This window comes from Anser anser (genome assembly GCF_964211835.1).
Source record: "Anser anser genome assembly, chromosome: 9".
NCBI lineage: Eukaryota > Metazoa > Chordata > Aves > Anseriformes > Anatidae > Anser > Anser anser.
The window spans coordinates 11,967,919-11,992,356 of NC_139729.1; the positions used below are offsets into that span (position 1 = coordinate 11,967,919).

Below are 24,438 nucleotides of genomic sequence, written 5' to 3' on the forward strand. Positions count from 1 at the left end.
ATATTCAAGAGTTGTAAGAGCATGCTGGACAAAATCAGAGCAGTGCATACAATAAGGAAAACAAAATTAAAAATAACAAAATGATATTCTGGTAAGCAAATTAATAAGTGGAAGATCAATTAAAGAGTTGGACTGCAACAAGAGAATTCACTTAAAGTGTGTCAGTTGAACGGTAAGGTCTTAACGTTGCAGGGAGAATTCAAAGAACCCATTCAAATCTATTTGGGGAACTGACACATTAGATACTTGGTTTCTGTTTTCTTGTAGGAGGACAAATGTAGACAAACTGTTAGAATTCTTTCTAATAATTGCCTATGATTCTCTGGTTGAAAAGATTTTAATTGCCTGAAGCTGTGATTTGTTTTTTTTCCACTGGGATTCTTGCTGATTCATTGAGTAAGTTCATGGTCCGAAGCGGTTCTAAGGATGAATTAGGTCTATGTCTTTTAGGATGATACTAGCTTTTGAATACTGCTTCATTTGTGACAGAAGCAGGGCAATGCAGAGTGAATGCAACAGGAATAATTGGGGAATAGGTCAGTAGAAGCGCCTTCTATTCCTGGGTCTGCTGGGGAAGTTAAAATTCAATTGTTTAGGGTGTCTTCTTTCTAGAATCCTGACTTCTGGGTTCAGTAGTGTATTCTGTTTTAAAGATGAGAAATTAATGGAAAATTAGGAGCCCTGATGAGATTTGGGATGTTCAACACCTGTTTGGATGTTCTTCAACTAGCTTCAGTGCTATTTCCATTTAGATTAACATCTATTGATTCCAATCAGGTCAGATCTACCATAATATTTCTATGTGATGGTAAGCAAGTAACAGGAAAATATATATATATTTTAACCAGTGTGTAATTTTTGGTTAATTTCAAGCTGCTCTCTTCTGGGAACAGTAAATGAAGTTTTACGGAAGTATACTATGACCCAGGTTAAGTCATGAGATATAATGTTCACTGTATGTTCACCTCAGTCTTCATCATCTTTCATATTGAGTTTTGTCATTAACACTTTTCAGGTGGTTAAAGTCTACACTTTATGGACGTTGTGGAAGTGGATTATTTCTGTTTTAGTAAGTGGGGGAGGAAGTTACAGGAAACATACACGGAATGATGCTGGAGGAAAGAAATATTGCCCACACAGCAATTCTGTAATCATCATCCATCTTAGCAAGATCTGTGCTAAACTTGCCCTCTCTTGACAATTTCACAGTGCTCTGATCCCAGCTATTGACTTGGAGCCGATACACAAGAGAGCATTGCCTTTTTCGTATTACACTTTTCAGTGCAAATCTCCTAGTGTCTTCAACTTGATGCCTTTGTAAATCTTTCTTCCAGTTACTGTTCTACCAGTTTGTGCGGTTGAGAGCTAATAATCACTCACCGTGTATTTAAGGTCCCACAATTAATCCTTCTTTGGCAGGAGAGTGTGGACTTATTTTATATCCATTGACTTTTTAGTCTTGAGCTGGAATTTTCTCACTTCTTTTTTTGCAGTTTTCTGAGTAGTCAAAAAGAGAAGGGATTATATTGGCTTTGTAGCTTCCATGAATTAAGGTACCAGAGATTAAAACTGACTATGAATCATAGGATTTAATGTGTTAGCAACTTTCAGGAGTCTCTTTACCAGTGAGCAATTTGTTTTCGTTAGCCCACAACTGTGGCCTGTTAGAGTAGCACTTCTGCAGTGGCCTTGTTTCTGTCATATAAACTGTCCTTTCTTCTACAAGTATCAGAATTGCCAACTTTTAGAGGTTTTTGTTGTTACTTTTCTTTTGCAGGGCTTTCCCTAATAACTTGTTATTCTTCCCAGTATAAGTATACTTTTTGAAGCCACTGAGTTCACTGTATGCTGTATTTCCTGGAAGTAGTGTGTTTTGTCTTGTGCACAGCTTTATTAAATTGTATTCATGCAATTTTGTGTGGGCCTTCTTAGTCCTTCTCTTCTGTAGTTGCATTTACATTGTGTCATCTGTATGTTTTTTTCTTTTCCCTTCAAAAAGCCATGTTGGCTGACATGATTAATTACCAATGAATTAAACTGATAGCTGTCTTTAGCTGAAAGTTACATTGGAAATTTTGTCACTAAGGAAATAGACTTACATGTCAGTGAGAAGACTTAAAAACACAATGTGGGAGAAAAGTTTGAAACTGAGAACTTTCAATGGGCTAAGATAATTTAAATAATCTGCATTAAATAGTAAGAGTTAGCTTCATGAAATAGTAATATCAATAGTAAGAGTTAGCTTCATGATAGAGATAAAATTCAGTTAGAAGAGGATAGAAGGCTAGTAGCAACATGGCTAAGGCACAGACTGTAGGAATACAGTCCACACCTTCAATTAGATTTAGTAGAAATTCTGTTTAAGGATTCACTTTAAAATCAGAGAATTTAGCTTTTCATTAATTATAAAAACTACCATTTTCAACAGGATTGTGTTTTTCTTGGGGGGGAGGGGGGGAAGGTGGCAGGGGGGACAGCGGGCAGGCCAAAGCTGTTCCCTGTTGCCACTAAGGTAGAAATGCTCATTTTGCTTGGCATGACTTCCAGTAAGAGTGGTTTGTCACAGAAAGTGGGAGCAAGAATGAGACATGACAGTGAGTTGATAAATGCTGTCAGTCATCACTCCTCTTAACGCTTGCTGACACCTCTGTGAGCTCTTGTCCACGCTGGCATCCGCAGGAGATGTTGGGAGCTTGTTCCATCCTGCACATACCCCCAGGGAGCTGGGAAAAATGTGTGTGTGGAGTCTGTATGAGCCTCAACTGGACCACCTCTGCGTAGCGTCAGGAGAAGTCCCTAGGTGCCCAGGAGATGGATGATGCTGTCTTAGTTCTGGTCATGGAAGGTAAAAGCCTTTCCATGGTTCAGAGGAGGCTGCCTGGGGTCTGCAGTCCGGTGGCTGCAGCCTCTCCCCTGGGCCAGTGCAGCGCGCAGGTTCCAGGTTTCTGCCGTTGTGGCACAGGATATACGATTTGTTGTCTGACAGTAACATGGGGAATGCCTCTGGTACCAGCCATCAGTTTTCTTTGAGCCCTGTTTCTGCATCTGCAAAGCTGCTAAAGAATCAGGGATATATAGACCTAGTCATAAATAGTCTGCATTGCAGCGATGCAATTAAAAAAAATGCAGTCCTTTAAGCAGTTACCTCCTGAAACCAATTGCTTTAGAGAAAGCATTCAAAGGAAAATTTTACTTTACTTGACTGTTAAAAAAAAGCAGGAGGTCATTAAAAAAATTAACAATATCCAAGCCACCAAGTAGTGCCCACAATATAATTACATTCCATAACCTTAGGGAGTAAAGGTGCAGAGAACCACAGCAGAATTACACTAAATCGAAGGGAGGTTTGAATTGAGGGAAATGCATTAACAGGGCATTTTAGTTGCACTATATTTACTTTTTCTGGCAAAGTAATGTGGTAACATATTGTAAATATACAAAGTAAATATACAATGTACAATGTAAATATACAAAGTAACATGGTTATATATTGTACAGAAGTTATTTAATAAATAAATTGAATGAATAAAATTTGAATCAGGACTATAAAAAAACAGTCAATAGTTTCTGTACTCAGTGAGGGTTATTACTAATCAGAAGAAGAACAGATGACAGCATGCAATGAGAGGTATTAATGCAGTTGAGACAGATTTCTAGGAATAGCTGTTCACTTTCCAACATGCTGAGACATTGAAACAGTTTCACTTATTTAAAACAAAACTTTCACTGTTGGGGGAAACATTTAAACTATAGCTACATATAGAGGTAATTTCAAAGCTGATAAAACAGGTCTTCAGCTGTCATACAGTAGTATTTGTTTGTGTTCTTGTTTTATATCAATATAGTGCGTTACTAATTGCTTATTAAAAATATGTAAATTACCATGCACAGACGTAAATCACCATTGTTAGAACAGAGCTTGACTGTTAACCTAATAAGAAATAGATAAGTAAATATTATTTCATAAACAAGCACTAACAAGTCAAGAAATCAAAATTTAAGCTCTGTTATGAAACAGTATCCCTTCTAAGAGATAGAAGCTGTCACTATGCTTGCATGTTTTGAAATGCATATGTTTCTAATGCTTGTTTTTCATGGAATAAAATAGCGGAATAAAAACATTCCCACAATATTTAGTATGTTTAACTTCTCTTTATTTATTCTTCGTACAAGAGTTAATAGTGTTAGCTGTTAAGTCTCTACTATTCTGTTTCCAATTTTTGAAGCCATGCAGTGGATTACTAATCCAATTGACATTTTTGGAAAACTAGGGAGATTTACTCTTTGTAATGTTAACAAGGTTGGGATGGGAATTGTAGCTCTGCAGTTTGCTTAAATTTTATGTATATCCTCCATTAACAAAAGACAACTGTCAAGTGGCAAAAATGTAATGCAGTAACAAAAAAAAATATTCCCTATGGTGACTTACGTTATACGGTTAGAGATTTAGACAAAGTTTAGTTGCAAAGGCAATAATGTGATATAAAGTGTGATTTCATTCAAGTTGCATGTGTTTTCATTTATTGCTATTGTATTATATTTTCAGTTCTGGTAGCTTTGTACAATTTACAGTGAAACGTTACTCCTGTAAACTTCATTGTTCAGGTGGTGGGGAAATGGTATAATCGAGATGAAGGAATAACATAGTTGCAGTTGCCGCTTTTGGTCCTGAGCCGGCTCACATCTTGACTGAGCCCTTTGGAGCCTTTGGTTTTGGAGAGACATCTTGACTATAGCACCACACGATGCAATTGTACTAGCTCTGGTCTGCAGAGCTCCATTCACACAGTGCTGTGCCTTAGTAATAAACCATGCTGGTCCTGAGTTAAGCAGTTTGGAAACCACTCTTGTGTCTCCACGTAGAGGTCATGGTATATCTGTAATCTATAATCATAAAAAAGTGGAGAAATACTAATAACGGCCATAGAACTGAAAGACTTTTATTTTGCACACAAAATTAAAAACATTTGGTAACTGCAGATATGGTGTGAGTCTTGCATTGGTTTTTAGTTGCTCCTCTATCATGTTTGCTCAGTTGTGAAGAGTAAAAAGGTGGAAAATATTACTAACTTCCATTCTGATGGTTTTACTTGTGTCTTCAAGAGTCATTTTTTCTCAGTGTTTTTTCTATAATCACATTAAATGCTCTTTCATATGTATTATTGAGCTGTAAATTTAGCAGCAGAAAAACATTGAGATTGTTATTTTGATGTAAAAAATGCGTTATGTTAATTTCTTTTGTTCCCTTATTATATTACAGGTACTGTAAGAATTGAAATGTTCAGGAACATGCAAAATGCAGAAATCATAAGGAAAATGACAGAAGAATTTGATGAGGTATGTTATACAAATTGTGCTTTAAACATTATGAAATACATTACAGTATTCTTTTGTTTTAAAATAAAAATGCAGTGGATAAGAAACCAGTGTATAAGCAATGTCTCAGTATAAGAAATTATATTGACAAGCAAAGCAGCAATTTCAATATTGAATGAGGATCAACAGGCCAGCATGAGCTTTAGAAAGAATAATTATGGAAAAACGGAAGGTAGTGAAATAATTTGGAAGGGTGATTACAGTCACTGATTTTGAAAAATCAATGTTGTAGATTGAGTAGGCCTTGGATGCTGAAATACCGGTATTGAAAAGTTTGTGACCTAAGCAGGTGAAGGGCGTAAGTGTACTATCACACAAAAGCATGAAGCAAGCTCACATGAAACAAGCTATAGAATCATAGAATCATTTCGGTTGGAAAAGACCTCTAAGATATAAAGTCCAAACTCTAACCTGGCACAGCCAAGTCTAGCACTAAACCATGTCCCTTAGCACCACACCTACATGCCTATGAGAGAGCCTAGCCACATGTGGCTGCAAGAACTAGCTCGGGTCCATGCTAGTCCTTCATACAGACTCTCGTACCTTTGAATGATTTTAGGAATATTCTTGTCAGCTCATATCCTGGGTAGTAGAGATGACTGTATTAGGAGGATTAATAAGAGGAAGCAGTAAGAAGAACAGTAGAAAATTTTCTCATCTAAGTTCAGTTGGTGGTGGTATGTTGGATGCTGTAGTTGACCACTTGAAACTGCCATCATGCGACACAGAACTCTGGATTCTTGAGACAGGACTACAGGCTTGGCATTTGCAGCATTCCAGTCTGTTTTCGATGTGCAAATTTATGTTTTGTTCATTTGAATTGGCAACTTAAACCAAACTTGACATGAAAGTTACCATTTTGGAACAGTGTTACAAAAAGAAATCTCTCTTTCAAAAGATAGAAACATTTTGTTTGAAACAAACATATTACAGTTCAGATTGGGTATCTTCTGTCAAAATAAAAGTTTTCCTAATGAACAATTTTTAGCTTTGAAATTTTAAAACTAATTCCTTTGATTTTTCTTGTATAAAAAATATTCTGAATATTCAGTTTGCTTAGTAAGGAAAATGAACATTGAAACGCAAATTTTCTGTAGGGCAGCAGTCTTTTTCTGACCAATTCTAGATAGAATGTCAAGGCTGTGATTCAAAAAATTGAGCAAGAAAACTGAAGATATGAACATTTTTCTGCTCCTACAAAAGCTTTACTTTGTGTGTTCTGTGAGATACTCTCCATGTAGATGAGACCATCCTGTGGCAGATCTTAGATACTATCAGACAGCTTCTGATCAGCCAAGTATCACATCAGTGCTCTGTGTTTTTACAAGTGTTTAATATCTGGTAAAGTTAGGAACACAACTGCATGTATTTTCCAAGTAAGTATTCAGAACAGAAACATTTCTCAGAGAAGATAAAGAGCTGGATTGGCCTTGCTGGGGCATCCACACTGACAGGGATTGATCTCTGGCCAGGTTTCCTGTTGACAGTTCCTGTACAATTCTGGCTGTTCCCTAGCATCTCTGCATGAAAAGTACAGTTATAAAAAGTCTGATCTTGCTGCTATAGAAAAAGAGGCTCTTTCTTTCAATGAAAATGTGCAACTATCTTGGAAAATTTAGGAAGAAATGCACATGAATTTTATTTCTGTGATTAGGATTCAGTCCTTTTTGCCAAGTATGATCATCCTGGGAGGGCAGGAAGAGATTATGTCAGAAACAAAGAGGGAGGTAGAGAAGAAGTCTCTCCCTTACGTGTTTATGCATGGTGGGAATGTACATGTAAGCAAAATGTTGCAAAGAATTACAGTTACTAGTGCATAAACTTTATTTTTCAATTCCTTAAAACTTTTCTGAACTTCTGCAGTTCTAACAGAAAGCTTCCATTTAGTCTTCTGCCTTAACATTTGAGTAGGTATGTGAAAGAATTTCTGGGTTTTAGTATTAAAGCATGAAATTGTTAATCTTAGACCACAACCCAGTGAACATTTTGAAATCTGGAATAAACGCATGCCCCGTTAGCAGTGGAAAACATTTTAAAATTCGGTGCAGTTGGTGATGTTCATATATCCTATGATCAGCATGGTGAGTTTATAATTGTTATATGAGTCATTTATTCATTTTACTAATCATAGTATTTCAGAATGCTCTCTGCGTAGCAGGATATCATATGTCATGAAAAAAGACCAGCCAAAATATAAACTTACAGAATGAGAGCAGCTTACATTAGTGTGCAGGGTAAAATGCATAATGAAACAAAAAATCTTTCTGAGCCTTCACCAGATTTTAAAATTACAATTGTGATTAGCTTGGCACCAGTCCACTTCTTGGCCCTTTGGTTTGTATTTACCACTTCATTCTGAACAACAGTCATTTGTTTCTGGGAGAGCTGGATAATAGATAATGGAATAGTTCAGCTGGCAGGGATCTTTAAGGATCACCTGTTCCAACTGCCTGAATAATAGCTAATAAATAGCTGGTGGTTGCAGACACCATTTGCTAGTGACAGTCCTTTGACTAAAGGCAGCTCAGGCTAGATTTGGCAGATCGTCTTGATCCTTCCCACCTCCCAGCCCTTCTTTACTTGCTGGAGAAAGAAGAGAGCTTATGCAGGTCTACTTCTTGCCTTCTTTCAGCAGTGCTATTGGCTGTGCTCCCTGATGCCAGGTAGACTGACTAGACAGCTTCCTTGAGCCACTGTTTTTGTTTGTTTGTTTGTTTGTTTTTTTGTTTGTTTGTTTTTGGTTTCTTTTTTTTTTTTTTTTTTTTTTGCCAATTCTATAATAAGCAGTGAAAAAAAGGGAGCCAGAAAGAGTTCAACATTGGAAGCTGGGTCAAGTGGTCATATATTATCTCAGTAAAGCATCAGTATTTTCTACACAGATGAGCAACAGCCCTCTTGATTCTTCATTCTAAATACTACTGTTGTTGGCATTTTACCTGTAGTACGTCTTATGTTACCCCAGAACTCCCAAATCCCAATGTCCATCTCCCCTGTGTCATCCTGAGACAAAGCAGATGCTTAGGGCTACTGCCACCTTCATTGTCATCTTTAGACCTGTCATTTTCAGAGGGAGGAAATCCACTTCTATGGCATATTTTCCTCCCTGTACCTAAAATGCCAGGTCTGGTGTATCAGATTGGAGTTGAAAGGGGGTAGTGCTCACTGGTACATGTGTGTAGGTGGTATAAAATGTCTTTTTTGTATTTTTGACTTGATAAATGTTTTCTACAAGCCTAGAGTTATTAGGAGAAAGTAATAAAAGTGTAGTAATAGCTGGAGTAAAATTTTGCATTGTGTATTCACTAGCACAGTATGGTGCCCAGAAAATATCTTAATCTCCATTGAAGATGTTCAGTTTCGCAGCTTCCTTTATTTTTTCTAAGATAGTCACATTGTTCTTCCAGCACTGCAGTAGTCAGCTGGCTGTTGGTCCTGATTTCTGTATTTACGGCAGGGATTGGACCATTAATTGTTCTGATTATGAACAGAAGAACACTTGCGCAGGACTTGGAAATGATGGAAATAACTTCATTCATTGCTGCTACCAGTTCAGATTGAGATGGGGAATTCCGCAGACAAGCCTTTTCTGCTGCACTGTTTGGATACTTGGCTTATGAGCACAGGCATTTCATAGACAAATTCCCTCTTAATTCTTGTGCTACAGTAGCAGATGAGCAATAAATTGGTTTGGTTTCAGTTTTCTAACAGTTGTACCATCAGGTATCACATATATTGGTATCACCAACATGCCACATTTTTATTGGTATTCAAAAATAAATGATCCAGCAAACCAGCTTTACTGGAAATTTATTCTTCCAGTTTTAGAAGATGAGATGTTCTCGGTGCAGTCTTCACATACCTTTCAAAAGGACCATCTGATATGTAATTGTGGGTTAAGAATATGTCATACAAATATGAGTAGTTAAGCACAGCACTAGAGATCCTGCAGTTCTGTTCTACAGATTACATATCCATACATCTAGAAAGCATATAATATTTATGTATAAAGCTCACATACAGAGTTCCCACAGGTACTCTGGAGGCAGAGAATTAGTCTGGAGGTTATTTGTGAAGATAAAGGTACAAGCAGGAAGAAGAAAAGGGTAAAAGAATTCTGGAGTGTTTGTATGGGTTACTGCCAGGCAAATTGAAGAGAAGCCTTCAGCATTGTAATTTCAGTCCTAAATTTAAATAATTAAAAGGCTAATACAGGGCTCATATTTACACGGCAAGACACTGTGCCTTGCTGAAATTCACAAATAAGCATTAGGCATAAACAGACTGTTTAAGAAATAAAAAGAACACTTCAAAACACAGGACAGGGTTAATGATGTTGCTGTTTATCTGGGTTTTTATTATCAAACACTTTCGTCTGATTTACAAATGTTCTTAGAACTCACAGCTACAATTGAACACGCTAGGAGATCTCTTTGTATCAGGAGCATGACAACTCTGAATCTTTTTATTTTTTTTGAAACAAAGCTTTTGTTTCTCTCAAATTGGGTATTCGAAGTTAGAAGGAAAAATACTGTTTGCTAAGGTAATGTTATTCAGCATAGTAATGAAAGAGAAACTATGGGTCACTATGACTGCCTTACAATTTTGTATTTTTCTAACATTTGAATGCTTGCCTTGGTATTTTAAATCATTTAAATAATTCTAGTATGGTTGGAATGTGTGATTTAGTTAAAACTGGTAAGTTTTTTGGTTTGTGCAGTGGAGTATCTTCTGTTAAGTATAGGTTAAAGGATATTTGATTAGAGCTCCTCTGCTCTTAAGTTACTGGCTTTACAAGGGTCAGCCTGTGCAGTAAGACAAGACCCAAGGTAATAGAAATACTTGTTCTTCACAAAAACAGAATAAATATGTACAGTTAGATTTAACCTTTATTCTGCTGACTTCCTATTTTGGGGGAGAGATTCAAGATGGAAAATTGCCTTGATCTTTTGGATAATCTGGAATTGGCTTGTGTTTTCTAATTGGGGGGAACAGTCTCACTGAGATTGCTTGGTTGCTTGGAGGAAGAATAGTGAGAAATTAGTCTTGGAGAGGAATTAAACTTGAAAAAATTCTATTGCATTTATCAGAAGGTAGGTTTAACCACTAGAAAAAGGGTAAGCTTATAAGATCACAAAGGACAATCGTTACTTTCTGATAAGATCTCAATTGCAAACTTGAATAAAGCAGAGTTTGTGGGGAGAGGCAGCCAGATGATTAGAATATTAATGGAATGGAAGGTGGGGAGTGGAAAATGATACAAACCTTCAATCACACAAGAATTTCTTTAAATTTTGATCTTAAATACTTTGAAATGTGCCTTGCTTATCCTTTATCTCCAATTCCTAACCTGGGACATAAGAAAAATAATTGAGTCTGGATGCATATTTTGGACTATGCAGAGCTAAGAATGCGAGTATAGAAAAATTACAATCAAATCTCTCAAAAAGGGTTTTCATGCCAACAAGGTCCTTTGTTTATTGAAGAATAAATTGTTTTTGTTGCTGGCTGTTTTCCATTAGCTTGGAGGAAAAGGATACTGTTTAACTTAGAAACTTGGTCTGTGTTTACTTAGTATGCTCATTTTCTCGTTCTTCAGGACAGCGGTGATTACCCACTTACCATGCCCGGGCCACAGTGGAAGAAGTTTCGATCCAATTTTTGTGAGTTCATTGGAGTGCTCATTCGACAGTGTCAGTATAGCATCATCTATGATGAATACATGATGGACACGGTGATTTCTCTTCTGACTGGTTTGTCAGATTCCCAGGTCCGGGCTTTCAGACACACCAGTACGTTAGCTGGTAAGTAAGCAAGCACAAAGAAGGCGGTTTTCAAAGGAGTTGTTACAGGTTAGTTGGTTCGAGAATTACTGCTAATTTTGATACAGGTGGAATTTGGCAAGTCCTGAGAACTCTGGAAAGCTTGATCAAATCCAATTAACACACATGGTATAACTTTACTGACAATACACTTTTCCTTTTGGAAGGGAGTATGTCTCTGCCTCACAGGGGACTCCAGTAAATCCTGTGAATCAAAAGTGGCATACTTATGTGTTTCTTTATTAGTTGTTTATTTGTTGGTTAGCATGCCTTTGTAATTTGGCATTTTAGAGTACAAAACTTATTCTAAGTGTCAATAGAAATCTGTGTCTTCACTCTTGAGAAGCATAAAATTTGGGAACATTGGGCCACTATGCTAGGTCACTCTGTTTTCTACCTCTGGCTATGCTGCATCTTTCAACACACCTGCCTACATTTAAGTCAGGCACTGATTCTATCATGAGATAGAAACAGACTTTTCTAGAGTGTATATCATCTCACCTATATTAGATGTCTCCCATAATATGGATGAATTGCTGTGTAGAAGTAGCTGTCTTTCTCCAATTATAAAGCAATACCAGGATTTCTAGCTTGGATGTAGGTGTCTAACACTAGTTCCATCAGGTAATGTCTTTCTACTGACCTCATGTGCTGAAATGCATCTTACTGGAAGACTTTTCCCTGGACCATTTATAGATCATATCAAATATGTGAAGCTTTTATAGGAGATGTTTGTCATTAATCTGAATATTTTTACTGCTGTTATTTTTTACTGATGTAGTTAGTTTTTGCAGTCAGCCTCTTACAGTTTTGTTCAGGTTTCCAAATGTTCAATACCCAGAGCAGAAATCAGATTTATTTTTTAATTTCATCTCTCACTAATCTAAGTAAGAGGCGGATTACCAGTGATTTTGAGAACCCAAGTCCAGATGTGATTGGAGCTTGATTTTAAAAATGAAAATCAAAACCTTCAACTCAGAGTAACTGAGCTCTATTTTGAAATCCCCTTGTATTCTTCACTTTATTTGGTAACTGGGAATGGTAAAATAAAATAATAATAATAATAAAAAAACGTGAATAATTCAGACATAATTGACCACATTGCAAGTTTGTCTCTACAAATTCAGTCTTCAAAAGCAAACACTACCTGAGCTGGAGACAAAGAACCTGTTGGAAATCTGTGCCAGTTACTTAATCAGAGATGGAAACAATTTCTTTCCAGTTTATACTGGATACTGATCTTCAATTCCAGGTGATTTTGATTTGCTTTTTGCTTAGATTATGATTGATTGTTTTATAGGAAAGAGATTGTGGAGTGAGGATAATAATAATATGCATTTTGGACCATTTTGATTGGTTCACCCCTTTGTGGGACAGGTGTTCGAAAACTATGAGAAGCTTGATTGGAAAGAGGAAACAGCCACATGCACTAGAGACGTGACCCTGGAACCATGCTTTGTAGAAGAAATAGTTGCTGTCATGTAACTAGAACCTGCAAGCGTGGATTAGCAAATGCCAAGGCCTAAGTTTTTCACAACTGGCTTCAGTTATTTAAGGCACTGATGGCTTTTTCCATTAGAGGCATGATTGATTATTTTGCCATACACTTACTTATTTTTATTTATTAACAAACATGAGAGCTTTGTTTTGATTCTGCAAATTTTCTTCAGGCTAGTTTTTGCACATTGCATTATATTGCTACTCTGCAGAGCAGAAGTCAGCATGATGCAAGGAAGCTCAGTCTTGATAAAAAATTATGAAAACCTACTTTTAGAATTTCATCTATTCTTGAAGGAGTGTTTCTGAGATCTTTGTTTTCAGTTTTCATCCCTGCTAGCCAATTTGAATGAGAATTGATTCATTATAGCAAGAATCTAAGGCAAGAAGACGTGAGTACTTCTAGATTTGTGAACTTTAAGCAATAGCAAGATAAGACGGAGTTAACTATAAGAGTAGCTTCACTTCTCCATTTGTATAATTGCTTTTTGAACTTGAGGACAATGCTGCATATTTAGCCAGAGAGAATGTGATTGATCGATAAATTTCTTCTGGTGTTTTCAGTGTTGTAAATTGTGATATGCTGTGTAACCACACAGAACATACATGGGAAAGACACTTAGAAATGTTTTTGTAAAACTAAATTAAGACAGAAAAATATGCATGAACAATAGTAGATCCAGAAGGTTTGAAAATGTGTATAAAGGTGCACATGAAGTTCAAATCATATTTTTTATGCAATTATACACTTGACTTTAGAGCAGGGTCAGACTTTCTTTCAGAGAAACAATGTTGTGGTCCCTTGCAAATTGATTAATCTTCAGAAGTTACTGGTTAAGGGTTACCTTTAGCATGGAGGCATCTATAATGATATTTCTCAACAGAGAAATGTCTGTAACTGCACAGTAACTGGCTTAATGGTGTGCACTGATCCTGTGGGTTCACATGTTTGCTCTGACATTGCAAGTTGCATATTTTCTGGAGAGAAAGATAACTAACACTGCCTGGAGCTCAATGCGGTATGTGTACTCCGATTTCTGATTTTTAGGTCAGCCAAGTGATCTGGGTATTTTTTGGGTGGGAAGTGGCTTTCCAAGTGGTTCTGTGCCAGGGTCGAGTTGGTTATTTTCTGTGTGTGGATCTGCTTGAGGCAATATTTTTGAGCTCTGACTACAGGTAAAGAGTCATATTCTGTGTTCTGCTTTTGCAGCTATGAAGCTTATGACTGCTCTTGTGAATGTTGCCTTAAACCTGAGCATTCATCAGGATAATACACAGAGGCAGTACGAAGCTGAGAGAAACAAAATGATTGGCAAAAGAGCTAATGAAAGATTGGAGCTGCTGCTTCAGAAAAGAAAAGAGGCAAGTGAAAAGATGATTTTTTTTTTTCCTGGTACATGTGCACAACCTCCAACAGAAAGTCCAGGGTGGTTTGTGATTTTAGTACCACAGTAAGAAATGAGATTACTTCTGCTGTGGTGTTCATATGATCTCAAGCATGTTACTAGGGCTGCATTTTAAAATTGTGTATTATTACATACAGTTGAGTTTGTATGCTGTTCTGCACAGAAGATTACAGTTTTCAGTTTTATATACATGACCAGGCAAGAAGAAAACTAGTTTCAAGTTGTATATGAACACTACTATGGTTACGCAAAAAGATTTTGAAAAGAGAGTCTCATGTAGTCCATCATCATGCTGCCCATTTCTGCCGTTGATTGCTGCAGTTACTACGTAGTGTCTCATTAGTACTTCTTTCTGTAGCTACTTTCAAGGAACATGGGAGTAGGGGCTATAGCACCTGGTCTCAGGGAGAAGAAGCTAGGAACACATTAAAGTCACTTTTAGTAAGTACCAGTCTGGCATTAGGTGGGCAAAACCCTTAGAAGGTTGCTCTAATCATCCCTAAATAAAATACCATGTCCCAGGAAATGCAGTTTTAGAGTTGTACTTAAAAGAAATCTAAAAATGATAAGAAGTAGAAAGTGGATACATAATACATGCAAACATACATAATCTTTAAGGATACCATGCAAAACTCATAAGATTGAAGAATTTAAGTATATATGGAGATTGTAGTATATATGGAGATATTGACTTAGATTTAAATTTATCATTTTTAATATATTCATTTTGAATACATTTCCTCCACCACTGCTTTACTCTGTGGCAAATTAAGGATGTCAGTCTGCCTTACCTGTGTGCACCTTGGATTCTTTTATGTATAACTGACTTTAAATTGCTTGACATTCTAGCCTTAGTCTGGGGATAATTACAATGATGTATTTTTATTTGTATTTTACCCCTGTAATCCATATCAAAAGTTTTGTTGGATTTTATAATTATTAAAATATAACACACAATTTAATAATACACAAAGCAAGAACCACCTCTCATGCCCTAACTGCAAGGAAAACATTTTAAAGGAGACATGTCAGCGTTGAAGCATTTTGAAAGCAGAATTGCTTAGCTAAAATAGCTAGAACACAGTTTCTATTCCACACTAGTTGATGGTTGCTTGAATTTTCCAGAGAAGGACAAAGTAGCTATTTACGTTGAAGAACTTGCTTCATTATCTCAGTGTCTGTGGACATCTCCTGTACTTGTTCTTCAGATGTTCTTTTCAATGTCTTTTGGTGACACAGTATATAATTGCTCTGGGCAGACTTTGAAGCATTGATGCCCAGGCTAGCATGGGGCAGTGAAACCCTGAAGGAAGAATAAAGGTTAAGCATTTGGCAACCTTCACCTCTTGGCATGTATGTCTCTCTCATACCACCACTCATGAAAATTAATCAAAATGTTGCATAGGTGTAAGCCAGGGAGAAGTGGTGATGACTGACACGTTCTCAGATGCGTGGTGGTAAGCGTAGCAGAGGAAGTTGCATAAAATAGCTTCATTAGGTCGAGACGGCATAATGGCCCCGTGTAAGTATTCTTAACATAGTACTGTTTATTTCCTGTTTTTAAATATGCTGAATTTACAATAGCATTCAGTGATGGCACTTTCTTAGTTGATTCTTTTGATGTAGTGCCATCATAATAAAACTTCATAAGCACCTACATCAGCATGTGTTTATCCTCGTGAAGTTACATAGGCCAGTTTGCAAGCTAAGTGTGGGAATTAATTAGAAGTTGAAAGTATGGAATGCTTTCTCTAACTGGTTTCATTCTCATGTCATCTTCTACATATCTAATGTGAGAGCAGATTAACGGTCTGTTCTAGTCAATGAGATTTTCAAACTGGATGATTTTTGTACTGCAATAAGCCCCAAAATAGAAAAAGTTGTGTTTTAGTTGCTGCCAGTAGTACTTCAAATTTTATGCTTCTCATACACGTCTTTTTGAGTTCCCCAATTTGTCTGCAAAGTCAACAGGAGAATGTTCTCCTTATTATTACTTAGATTTGAGCAGGGGAATGTTAAATCACTTTTGCATTGGTAAGAGCGGGAATCCAAAGGCAGTTCTCTCTCCAGATGCCTAAAGTTAAGCATTCAAATTGAAGTACATGATCTAGAAAAGTTGAAAGTGTAAAAAACTGTTACAGGGAAACGTCAAATTTGTGAAAGAGGTGTTAATTCATTACTGAAGCTGAAACACATGTGGATATTGTATCTCTTAAATATTAGTGCACAAAAGATTCTGTAGGAATTACGCAGATGGAGAGTCTTCTCTGACCACCCCACCTCTGTTGAAGTTAACATTATCTTAGTGATAAGTGACACGTTTGTACATGAGCTGACAAGAGCTGGCACTAATAATGCTGATGCTGACTTTCATTTATTTATACCAGTGCCTTGGTTTGTGGTTGGGAGATGGAAAATAATTCATAAATGTCAACAAAGTACTTTTGATCTTTAAATAGCTCAGAACAGTATCTCTTGGCCAGTTTATGCTCACTGAAGTAAAATGGATCTCACCTGGAACTACGAAAACTCCGATTCTCCTACACCAGCTCTGCCCCAACACCTGGATCCCTGTTATCAGTTGTATAGCTGATAATTTACAATATTCATAGGGAGCTGTAAATTCCTTGGAGAAAAAGGAGGAGAGAGTAAGCCATCCATGCTGTCCCCTCATCTGTGCTTTAGTCTTTGTAGCTGCTCGATTTTGCATTCAAAGAAATGTCAAAATACACTTTCGTTTAGCATCTTAATCTTTTCATGGCTCATAAACTTCCATCTCTCCTACCTCTGTCCACCTCTGTCCTACTTCATATCTGAAGTTCTCAGGCAGCTACCCCTTTGCCTTTCAGGGCCTCAGTAGTTTTTCAAACATCCTCCTGAGGCTTCTTGGTTCATTCCCGTCCTCAGTTTATTCCATAGTCTGTGCTAGCCCCGTGTTTCTGGGGACATATGCCAGCCTGTGACAGCAGCCAACTGAGGAGTGATTAGAAATTCACTCTCCCTTTTGCACTGTATAAATTTTTGAATGAGTATTTATTCTGTGCATGTTTGGGTTGAGCTTATGCTGAAAACAGTGCCTCTCCCAGAAGCCATGCCTAAATATGCTTGTTTAGTGAACCAACCCTTTGGTATACGCAGTGCTGGCATGCACCAAATTACTCTCTTTGTACACAATCCCTTTTACTGGGAAATTAATTTCTTTCTCAGGTGTTTGACAGTTTAGTCAAGAACCCTCCATGCCTGAGTTTTCCCATTTGTAAAATGGAGGCTGCACCTCCCTACGTTTTAGGAAGCTTTGAGACTTCATTAACTGAATATTGCAAGCTACTTTAGATCTTTTCTGGAAGGTACTGTAGAAATATTTATAAACATGGCTTGAAAAATATAAACCCTTAGGTGAAAGTGTTTATGAGCTCATGCTATGCAGGAAGACAAAAATGCTGACAATAATTTTGCCTCTGGCTTTAAGATATTTTATCTGTTAAATGTATGATTACACAGTTTTTATTGTTTTGTACATACATACAGTCTGTACTAGCAAGGCTCTGTTGTGGTTTTCATGCTGAAAATATGAAGAGTTTATATTAACATATATTGTGGTATTCTGCTTTGACATTAAGAAACACCTTGATGGAAGAATGTTGGCTTCGAGTATTGTAGCAGTTCTGCTCCAAAAGTTGATTGTATAAAATTGGCATCATCTTATTTAACAAAACTGTGTTTTGCTGTAATCGAGTCATCTTTATTTAATTTAGCACAAAAGACGACAATATGAGAATACTTCAGTTGTTTCCAGGATGTTCTTTCAGGATTTATTAACATACTCATTGACACAAAGTAAACTTTCCATAGTACTTATAAAGTGCAGTCATATTACAGAGGAACTATTAAGGGATGTTTTAAAAACACTCTTACTGCTCGTAGCACCTTTTTTATTTTGTTTCGGTGTTTGGTTTGGTTTGATTTTTTTGCAATATGAGGCCTGAAACTGTGTGTCAGCTGTGCTCCAGTGGTAAGCACCCATGCTCTGATTCTGGAAAGCCTTCTTGCTCAGAGTTTCAGTTATCATGGGCGCTGAAGTTAAAGCAACTTACATTTATACTTGAGATTGAGCACGTGCAGAAGTACTTTCCTTAAGTAGGACATTGAGTTTTTCAGGGTGACTTGCTGGTCTGTTGCTGCTCCTTTCAGTAACAGGTTTCGTTTCTCCAGTTGCCATTTGCAGTTCTGTCTGTTTGACTAGTGGACTGCTGACATTACTGAGCATATAGCGTCTACGTGCCTGAGTTTCTATAGCAAGAGAACAGTAATGACCTCAGAGGACTAATTGGATACTAAATTGATTGATGTTTGTAGAGAATGTTAACTTTCTTCCATTAAGGCATTGCATATATATGTATACATACATATGCATCTGCACACAATATAAGCATGTGCTGGAAAAACAGAAAATGGGGAATTTACTAATAATTAATTAAGTGCTGTTCCATGGTCCTTCTAGTGCTTCCCAATAAGGAATTGTATCAATAATATCAAATTATAATAAGTAGTGATCTTTTATTTATTTTTTTTTTTCAGCTACAAGAAAACCAAGATGAAATCGAAAATATGATGAACTCTATTTTTAAGGGTATATTTGTTCATAGATACCGGTAAGAAAATAAGTGCTACAATATGCTACATTAGCAAAGTGTAATCATAAGTAATGCCAAGGACATTTTCTATGTTGATTTTTCTTCTAATGTAATGTTCTGGATGTCACAAAAGCAGTATCAAAATAACTGAAGTTCTGGAAGAAAATGTAAGCGTAACCCCCAGTAATTGCCCAATAGATCTGTCCACACAGCTTTTTTTTTTTTTTTAATTCAGTAAAACAGCTTTAAGGAGTTGTGGAAGACAACTTCTTCTCTCTAAAAAGAAAAGTTGTCCACAGTAGGAGCATAAACATCACATATCTTTAGAGTAATCATGATCTCTGTATATCATAATAGGGCAGTTTTGGTTGTTGGGTACCTCTGTCCTGCATTTCCTTTTGTATATCTTATGTATAAACAACACATTTCTGATGTTTTCCATAATAGACATTGACCACAACTGTAACATTATTTTAGGCTTTTTCCTCTTTAAACGGCATAAAGGCACACGAAAACCTTAATTCCACTTAACACATAGCTTTTGCTTGTTAATCGTTTTGGATGTTTTTATCAAGAACATTAAAAAGTAATTGCACTGTTAACACATTACAATTTCTTTCAATAGTTATTATGAGATGTCTTGTGTATAGAAAAACTCATCCGGTTATATATTCATGTGCATGTGTGTATGTGCATGTGTGTGCACTCTATTCTAGTAGATACGGACTGTTGCATGCTATTTTGGAGTGTGGCTTATCAGACAGCAGTAGTCTTTTAAGATAGATTTAGGGTTGTTTTGCATCACTAAATACCTCTAAGCATCTGCAGCATTTTGGTGAACCAACTCTTTAAATGTTAATTAGCTTATCGAAGTCAAAAGATAAAATTCAACAATACTAAACTATGCAATTAACCTTTTAGATTTAAATTCTGGTTTAAGACAACATCGTGTATGAAATCTTTTAGACAAATGGCAGAAAGCAAGAAAAAGGTGTTTGAGAGGAGGGTTAGAATGTGAAAAGGAACCTGTAGTGGGGCAGAGGGATAATTGTAATTATGGAGAAAGGTGTGTAGGAAACTTTGGAAGAGGCCTGTGGTAGGAAATATGTGACTGAACAGCACAGTGGAGTTGGAGCATGTCTCTTCACATCAGTGCAGATTAACCAGGTTAGTTTATATTACCTTCAGCTTTGGTCTTGATTAACCTAAGCTGCTGATCAAATGGACTGAGAGAGCTCAGAAGGTACAATGAGCAGCCACTGTAGCACTGTCGTTTGAGAAGCATATCCCAGTTATCCATTGTAGACTCTGTTTCAGTGTCCTAAATATTCTTGGCCTTGATCAAAATATTCAGATGTAATTTAGCATGAAATAAATGCTATTTCCTGCCAGTGTTTGCTATGGTTTGTCCTAAATTTAATGGGCCTGACTTGATAAATCAACATTTTAGAAGCAGCCAGTGAATTTTTTATCTGATCCTCCATGTCCAAAACTCTTTAGGAAGTTCCATCAGGGGGGCATCTTTACTAAAAGTAGGAACATAGGTTGTGAATTTTGCTGCAAATGGCTATCTGAGTGTTTCCCATTCACCTCACAGACATTATTTTGCAATTTGTGCTGTATGGAAGGTCAGAATATATATACTAAATCTCATAACTAGTTTAATAGCTTTATTCTTTGTGTCTGTCTTTCTCTCTTGGAGTGAATGTTTTTAGTGCCTAGGGATTCCTGAGAATCTTTGGATTGAGAATCAGTTTTTCATTGTCTGCCTAGGGAAGGTTGAATGTATTCTTACAGAAAAGATAATTTTTCCTGATTTTGGCTGGCTGTGTTGCATGATTAAATAGCTGTTGACACTTGAGTTCTTCTTGGGATTGCCATTAAATCCTTCCAAAATGCTTCACAGTTACCAAATTTATAAGGTGGTGAAATAACCTACTTGGATCTGTGAACTCAGGCTGTCATCCCCTAGAAGAAATATCTATATGGCTACTTCGTGTGGCTGCATATGTGGTTGCCCCTTTTTTTGTTTCATACTTAGCAGACTTAGAGATTGCTATTTGTCTTGAATTCTGATTCCTTCCACCCAGGTTTTGCTTTTAAAATAGTTATAATTCTATGTAAGAGATTTACTATTTTAGTGTGAATTAATATAGAGTTAGACAGAAATATATATATATATATGTGAATATATGTGTAGTTTTAATTAAAACTTCATTGTGGCTGCATTCTCTGTTACAAATGCAATTTTTGTAGTACAAGCCCTTGAATGTAATATTTTAGCACATTCATCCTTACAGCATCTAAAACCTGTTTGAGAATTCCCTGGTAGGAACAGCTTATTTAATGACTTACCCTGCTTGTAAAGCACCTTGTCTACATGGTGGATTGACAATTGCCTTCTAGTTTTTGAGGTTATAGCATGACTGTCTTCAGGGAGTTTGACAGACCAGTTTTAATGACTCTGTTTGGAAGTTGGTAGAATCAGTCTGTCTCACTTTGGACAGAGAGGCAACAACAGTGATTTGATGACACGTCTAGAAATTCCCCAATTGCATTCATACGTTATCTTTAAATGCATGTTTTATGTTGTTATATTGCTACAGTCTCCTCCTTATGATAAGAAGTTTAATGAGAAAAACAGAGACATGACTTTAGAAATGTCTCTTCTAGTCATGTGTGATACTACGATTGTTTGTTGTGTCCATGTAGAAATTGTGGTTTTCACCTTGGTGCCTGGAAGGTGTTACAGAGTCTTCCAATGTGAAGGTTGGAAGGACGTAGGCAGTTACAGTATGGATAGTATAGCAGTTTTGTTATACTATATTCTGTGAATTTATGCAATAAATATCTTGAGCATAAGATTAGGAACATTTTATTTACATTTTGTAAAATTGAAGACTTTAGGAAAAATACAATTGCACTTAGCAATTATTCTCTTGCTTAAAGCTTGAAATTTATTTTTTTCATAAGTTAGATTTGGGGGGGAGCTCTGCTTTAGAATGAAATCAATATTTATTACTGTTCACAAAGGTTTTTGTTTGTTTGTTTGTTTGTTTTAAAAAAAAACAAACAAAATGAAAACAAAAACACGAAACAAGGGTCTCAGTTATAAGCAAGACCAGTGTTTGCAAAGCACCATTCCCTTCTTCTACGCAGTGGCTCTCTATGTTCTTTTATTACAGCTGAAATTTGGAACTGTGAAGCAATGCCAGCTGGAGTGGCACAAGCAATTTCTCATAGTAACAGATGTCTCAGAGATGAAATTACTAAAGGGCCAGATGGCCCCAATCCCTTTTCCCGTTGTTTAGCTGTCGTTCATTATTAGTAAATATGCCATGCTCTGTGTCAATCAGGCAGGAAAGTGCCAATCAGATTCAAGTCATTTCCATTCCTGATCTCTTTAGATGATCTCTCCAGACAGTTTCCTGCTCCGCTACCTCAGTAAGAAGCTCATCAGTCTGTCTTTGCCTCTTCCATCACTTGCCACAGTCAGAATGTAGGAAAAAAAAAAAGCAAGAAAAATAGAAGAAACTAATGTTGACGTATAAACATTTTTCCTGGCTTTTGTTCCAAGGGCTTTCGTGTGCTGCGTGAAGCAGGTTCTCTTGACATAACAAATTCCATTCTTCCTCTTTGCCAGGCTCCTTTGGTAAAACCAAGTAACTTTCTTCACCTTGCACTTATTCTGCATCTCTAGCTGGAAACTGAGGTCAAGCCTGCTTAGCAAATCACAGTGACAGTGTTTCAGAAATAATTATTGAGAGGAAGTCTGTAGCACTTGGATTCATAATTCTGTTTGAAAAGAGGGAAGGAAAAGGTGAAGTAATAGACTAAGAGGCAAAATAGAATGAGATTTTTTTTGAGATAATGGAAACATATCTGAATGTAGAGAGATTGAGATGATGAGATGGATCATGAGTGAGCACTACATAGTGACAAGTCCTATATAGTGAAGTTCATTCAACCCAAGTAAAAGCAAAATATTATAGCTACAGCAGTGGAAATGAGTAAATGAGGTAAATGGTATGTGTCTGTAATTTGGTTAACTTTTTTTTTTTTTTCTTGCTAGTGATGCTATTGCTGAGATTAGAGCTGTCTGTATTGAAGAAATTGGTGTCTGGATGAAAATGTACAGTGATGCCTTCCTGAATGATAGCTATTTAAAATATGTTGGTTGGACACTACATGACAGGGTAAGTATTGTGTATTACTGTACGTAGAAGAGTATACTGTAAATAGCTACTCTTCTACTACCCAAGACGTGTACTATATCATCTTTGGTTTATAAAGAGATCATTCTTTTTTCCTGCAGTTCATTTATCTTTCAACCAGTGTTTTTTGATGCATTCACTTAAATCAGGATACAGTTATCCCAAATCACATGATGATTCATGTGGTTTTTATTTTTTCAATCTCTCTTAGAGTATCTTAATGGAAAATTTTGCATGCTGCTTTTCTTCTAATTAAAAGAGAAGTAGTCTCGCTGGACATTCCTTAGAACCCTTGCGTCTGAAGTAGAATCAAAATGAGATTTCCAGTCAACTCTTCCATTTGCATTGCTCACTAGTTAGAGGAAAGAGAGCATCTCTGTGTCCTAGAATTAACTGAACGGGCCTGATTGGTGCCTCAGTAGTGGAATTCTCAACAATTCATTTTCTCTTTACTATTTTAGGTTTACAGGCATTTCAGCTCCAGCTGCCTTTAAAGGACATTTTTCTAACCTTATTCCTCCATCTCCTGAAAGCATCCATCAGTTCTTTGTGGATTCTTCAAAGCTGTCTCTTGGTGCCAGCTTAGAAGAGCTCAGATAGTTGGTTGAGTTAGTTTTGGAGAGCAGCCATCACCCTGGCCTTTCTTGCAGTAGAAATTGTTCAAGGTCCTCTCTAGCTTTGTATTAAAAAAAAAAAAAAGTTGAAAGGTTAGGTGGAGTTGAGAAGATACATATATCTGAAGGTTCTTTCCTGTCTGACCACTGTTTGTTCTTTAATACTAATGGTATCCACAGCCTGCCTTTTCTGGGTGGTTTGAGGCCCACACACCAGTCAGTTCCTGCAAGAGTGGACCATTTCTAATGCTAATAGAACAGGGTTTTACACTGCTGACTGTACGGGATTTTTTTCTACACCAGGCTACAAATGGGATTAGCTATCCTCCCACTTTCACCAAAATTACTAGAAATACTTCTTTTACTCTAAACAGTCTTGCTAGGAGTGTCCAAGAAAAGCAGGTGAGACCTACATATACTGTTGAAATGCTCGTTAAATTCTGGCATGCTGGTTTAGACTACTCTTTTTTCTCTAATAATGCTGCTGGAAAAATTCAGAAGTCTGCAAGTCCATTCTGATGACTTGCATAACTAATAGTTACCATCTTTTTTTTAAAAGGTGTTTTTTTTTCTATAACTTCAGACAGCATATTCATGTAAAGAATATGACTTGGTCACTCTTTTGCTGAGGTCTGAAGAAGATCATTTAGGAAGAGACTATACTGCTGCTGAATCTTTTGCTTTAGCTATAGCTGTCACGGATATGCATCTTCCTTTGACTTGGACCAGCAATTTACTTGTTAAGAATAGCCTCTGTGCTTTAGACACCAGATATGCAATTGCTTTCCTCTCTAAACCTGCCAAACTTCTACATTTCATCTCAATTTTAGAAGACTTGAGTAGGAGGAAGATCCTCATTACAGCTGTAATGAGCCCTA

The 24,438-nt window shown here is 36.8% G+C and overlaps 1 protein-coding gene across 10 annotated transcripts in view; it reads left to right on the top strand.

Moving 5' to 3' along the window:
* STAG1 (STAG1 cohesin complex component) overlaps positions 1-24,438 on the top strand; it is a 187,481-nt gene that overhangs the window by 92,810 nt on the left and 70,233 nt on the right. For all 10 annotated transcript variants that reach the window (XM_083848713.1, XM_083848712.1, XM_083848709.1 and 7 more), the window contains 5 exons: positions 5,261-5,337; positions 10,973-11,177; positions 13,903-14,054; positions 18,677-18,750; positions 22,805-22,928. In XM_083848713.1, coding sequence (XP_083704839.1) covers positions 5,261-5,337; positions 10,973-11,177; positions 13,903-14,054; positions 18,677-18,750; positions 22,805-22,928 — 632 coding nt within the window. The remainder of the gene's footprint in view (positions 1-5,260; positions 5,338-10,972; positions 11,178-13,902; positions 14,055-18,676; positions 18,751-22,804; positions 22,929-24,438) is intronic.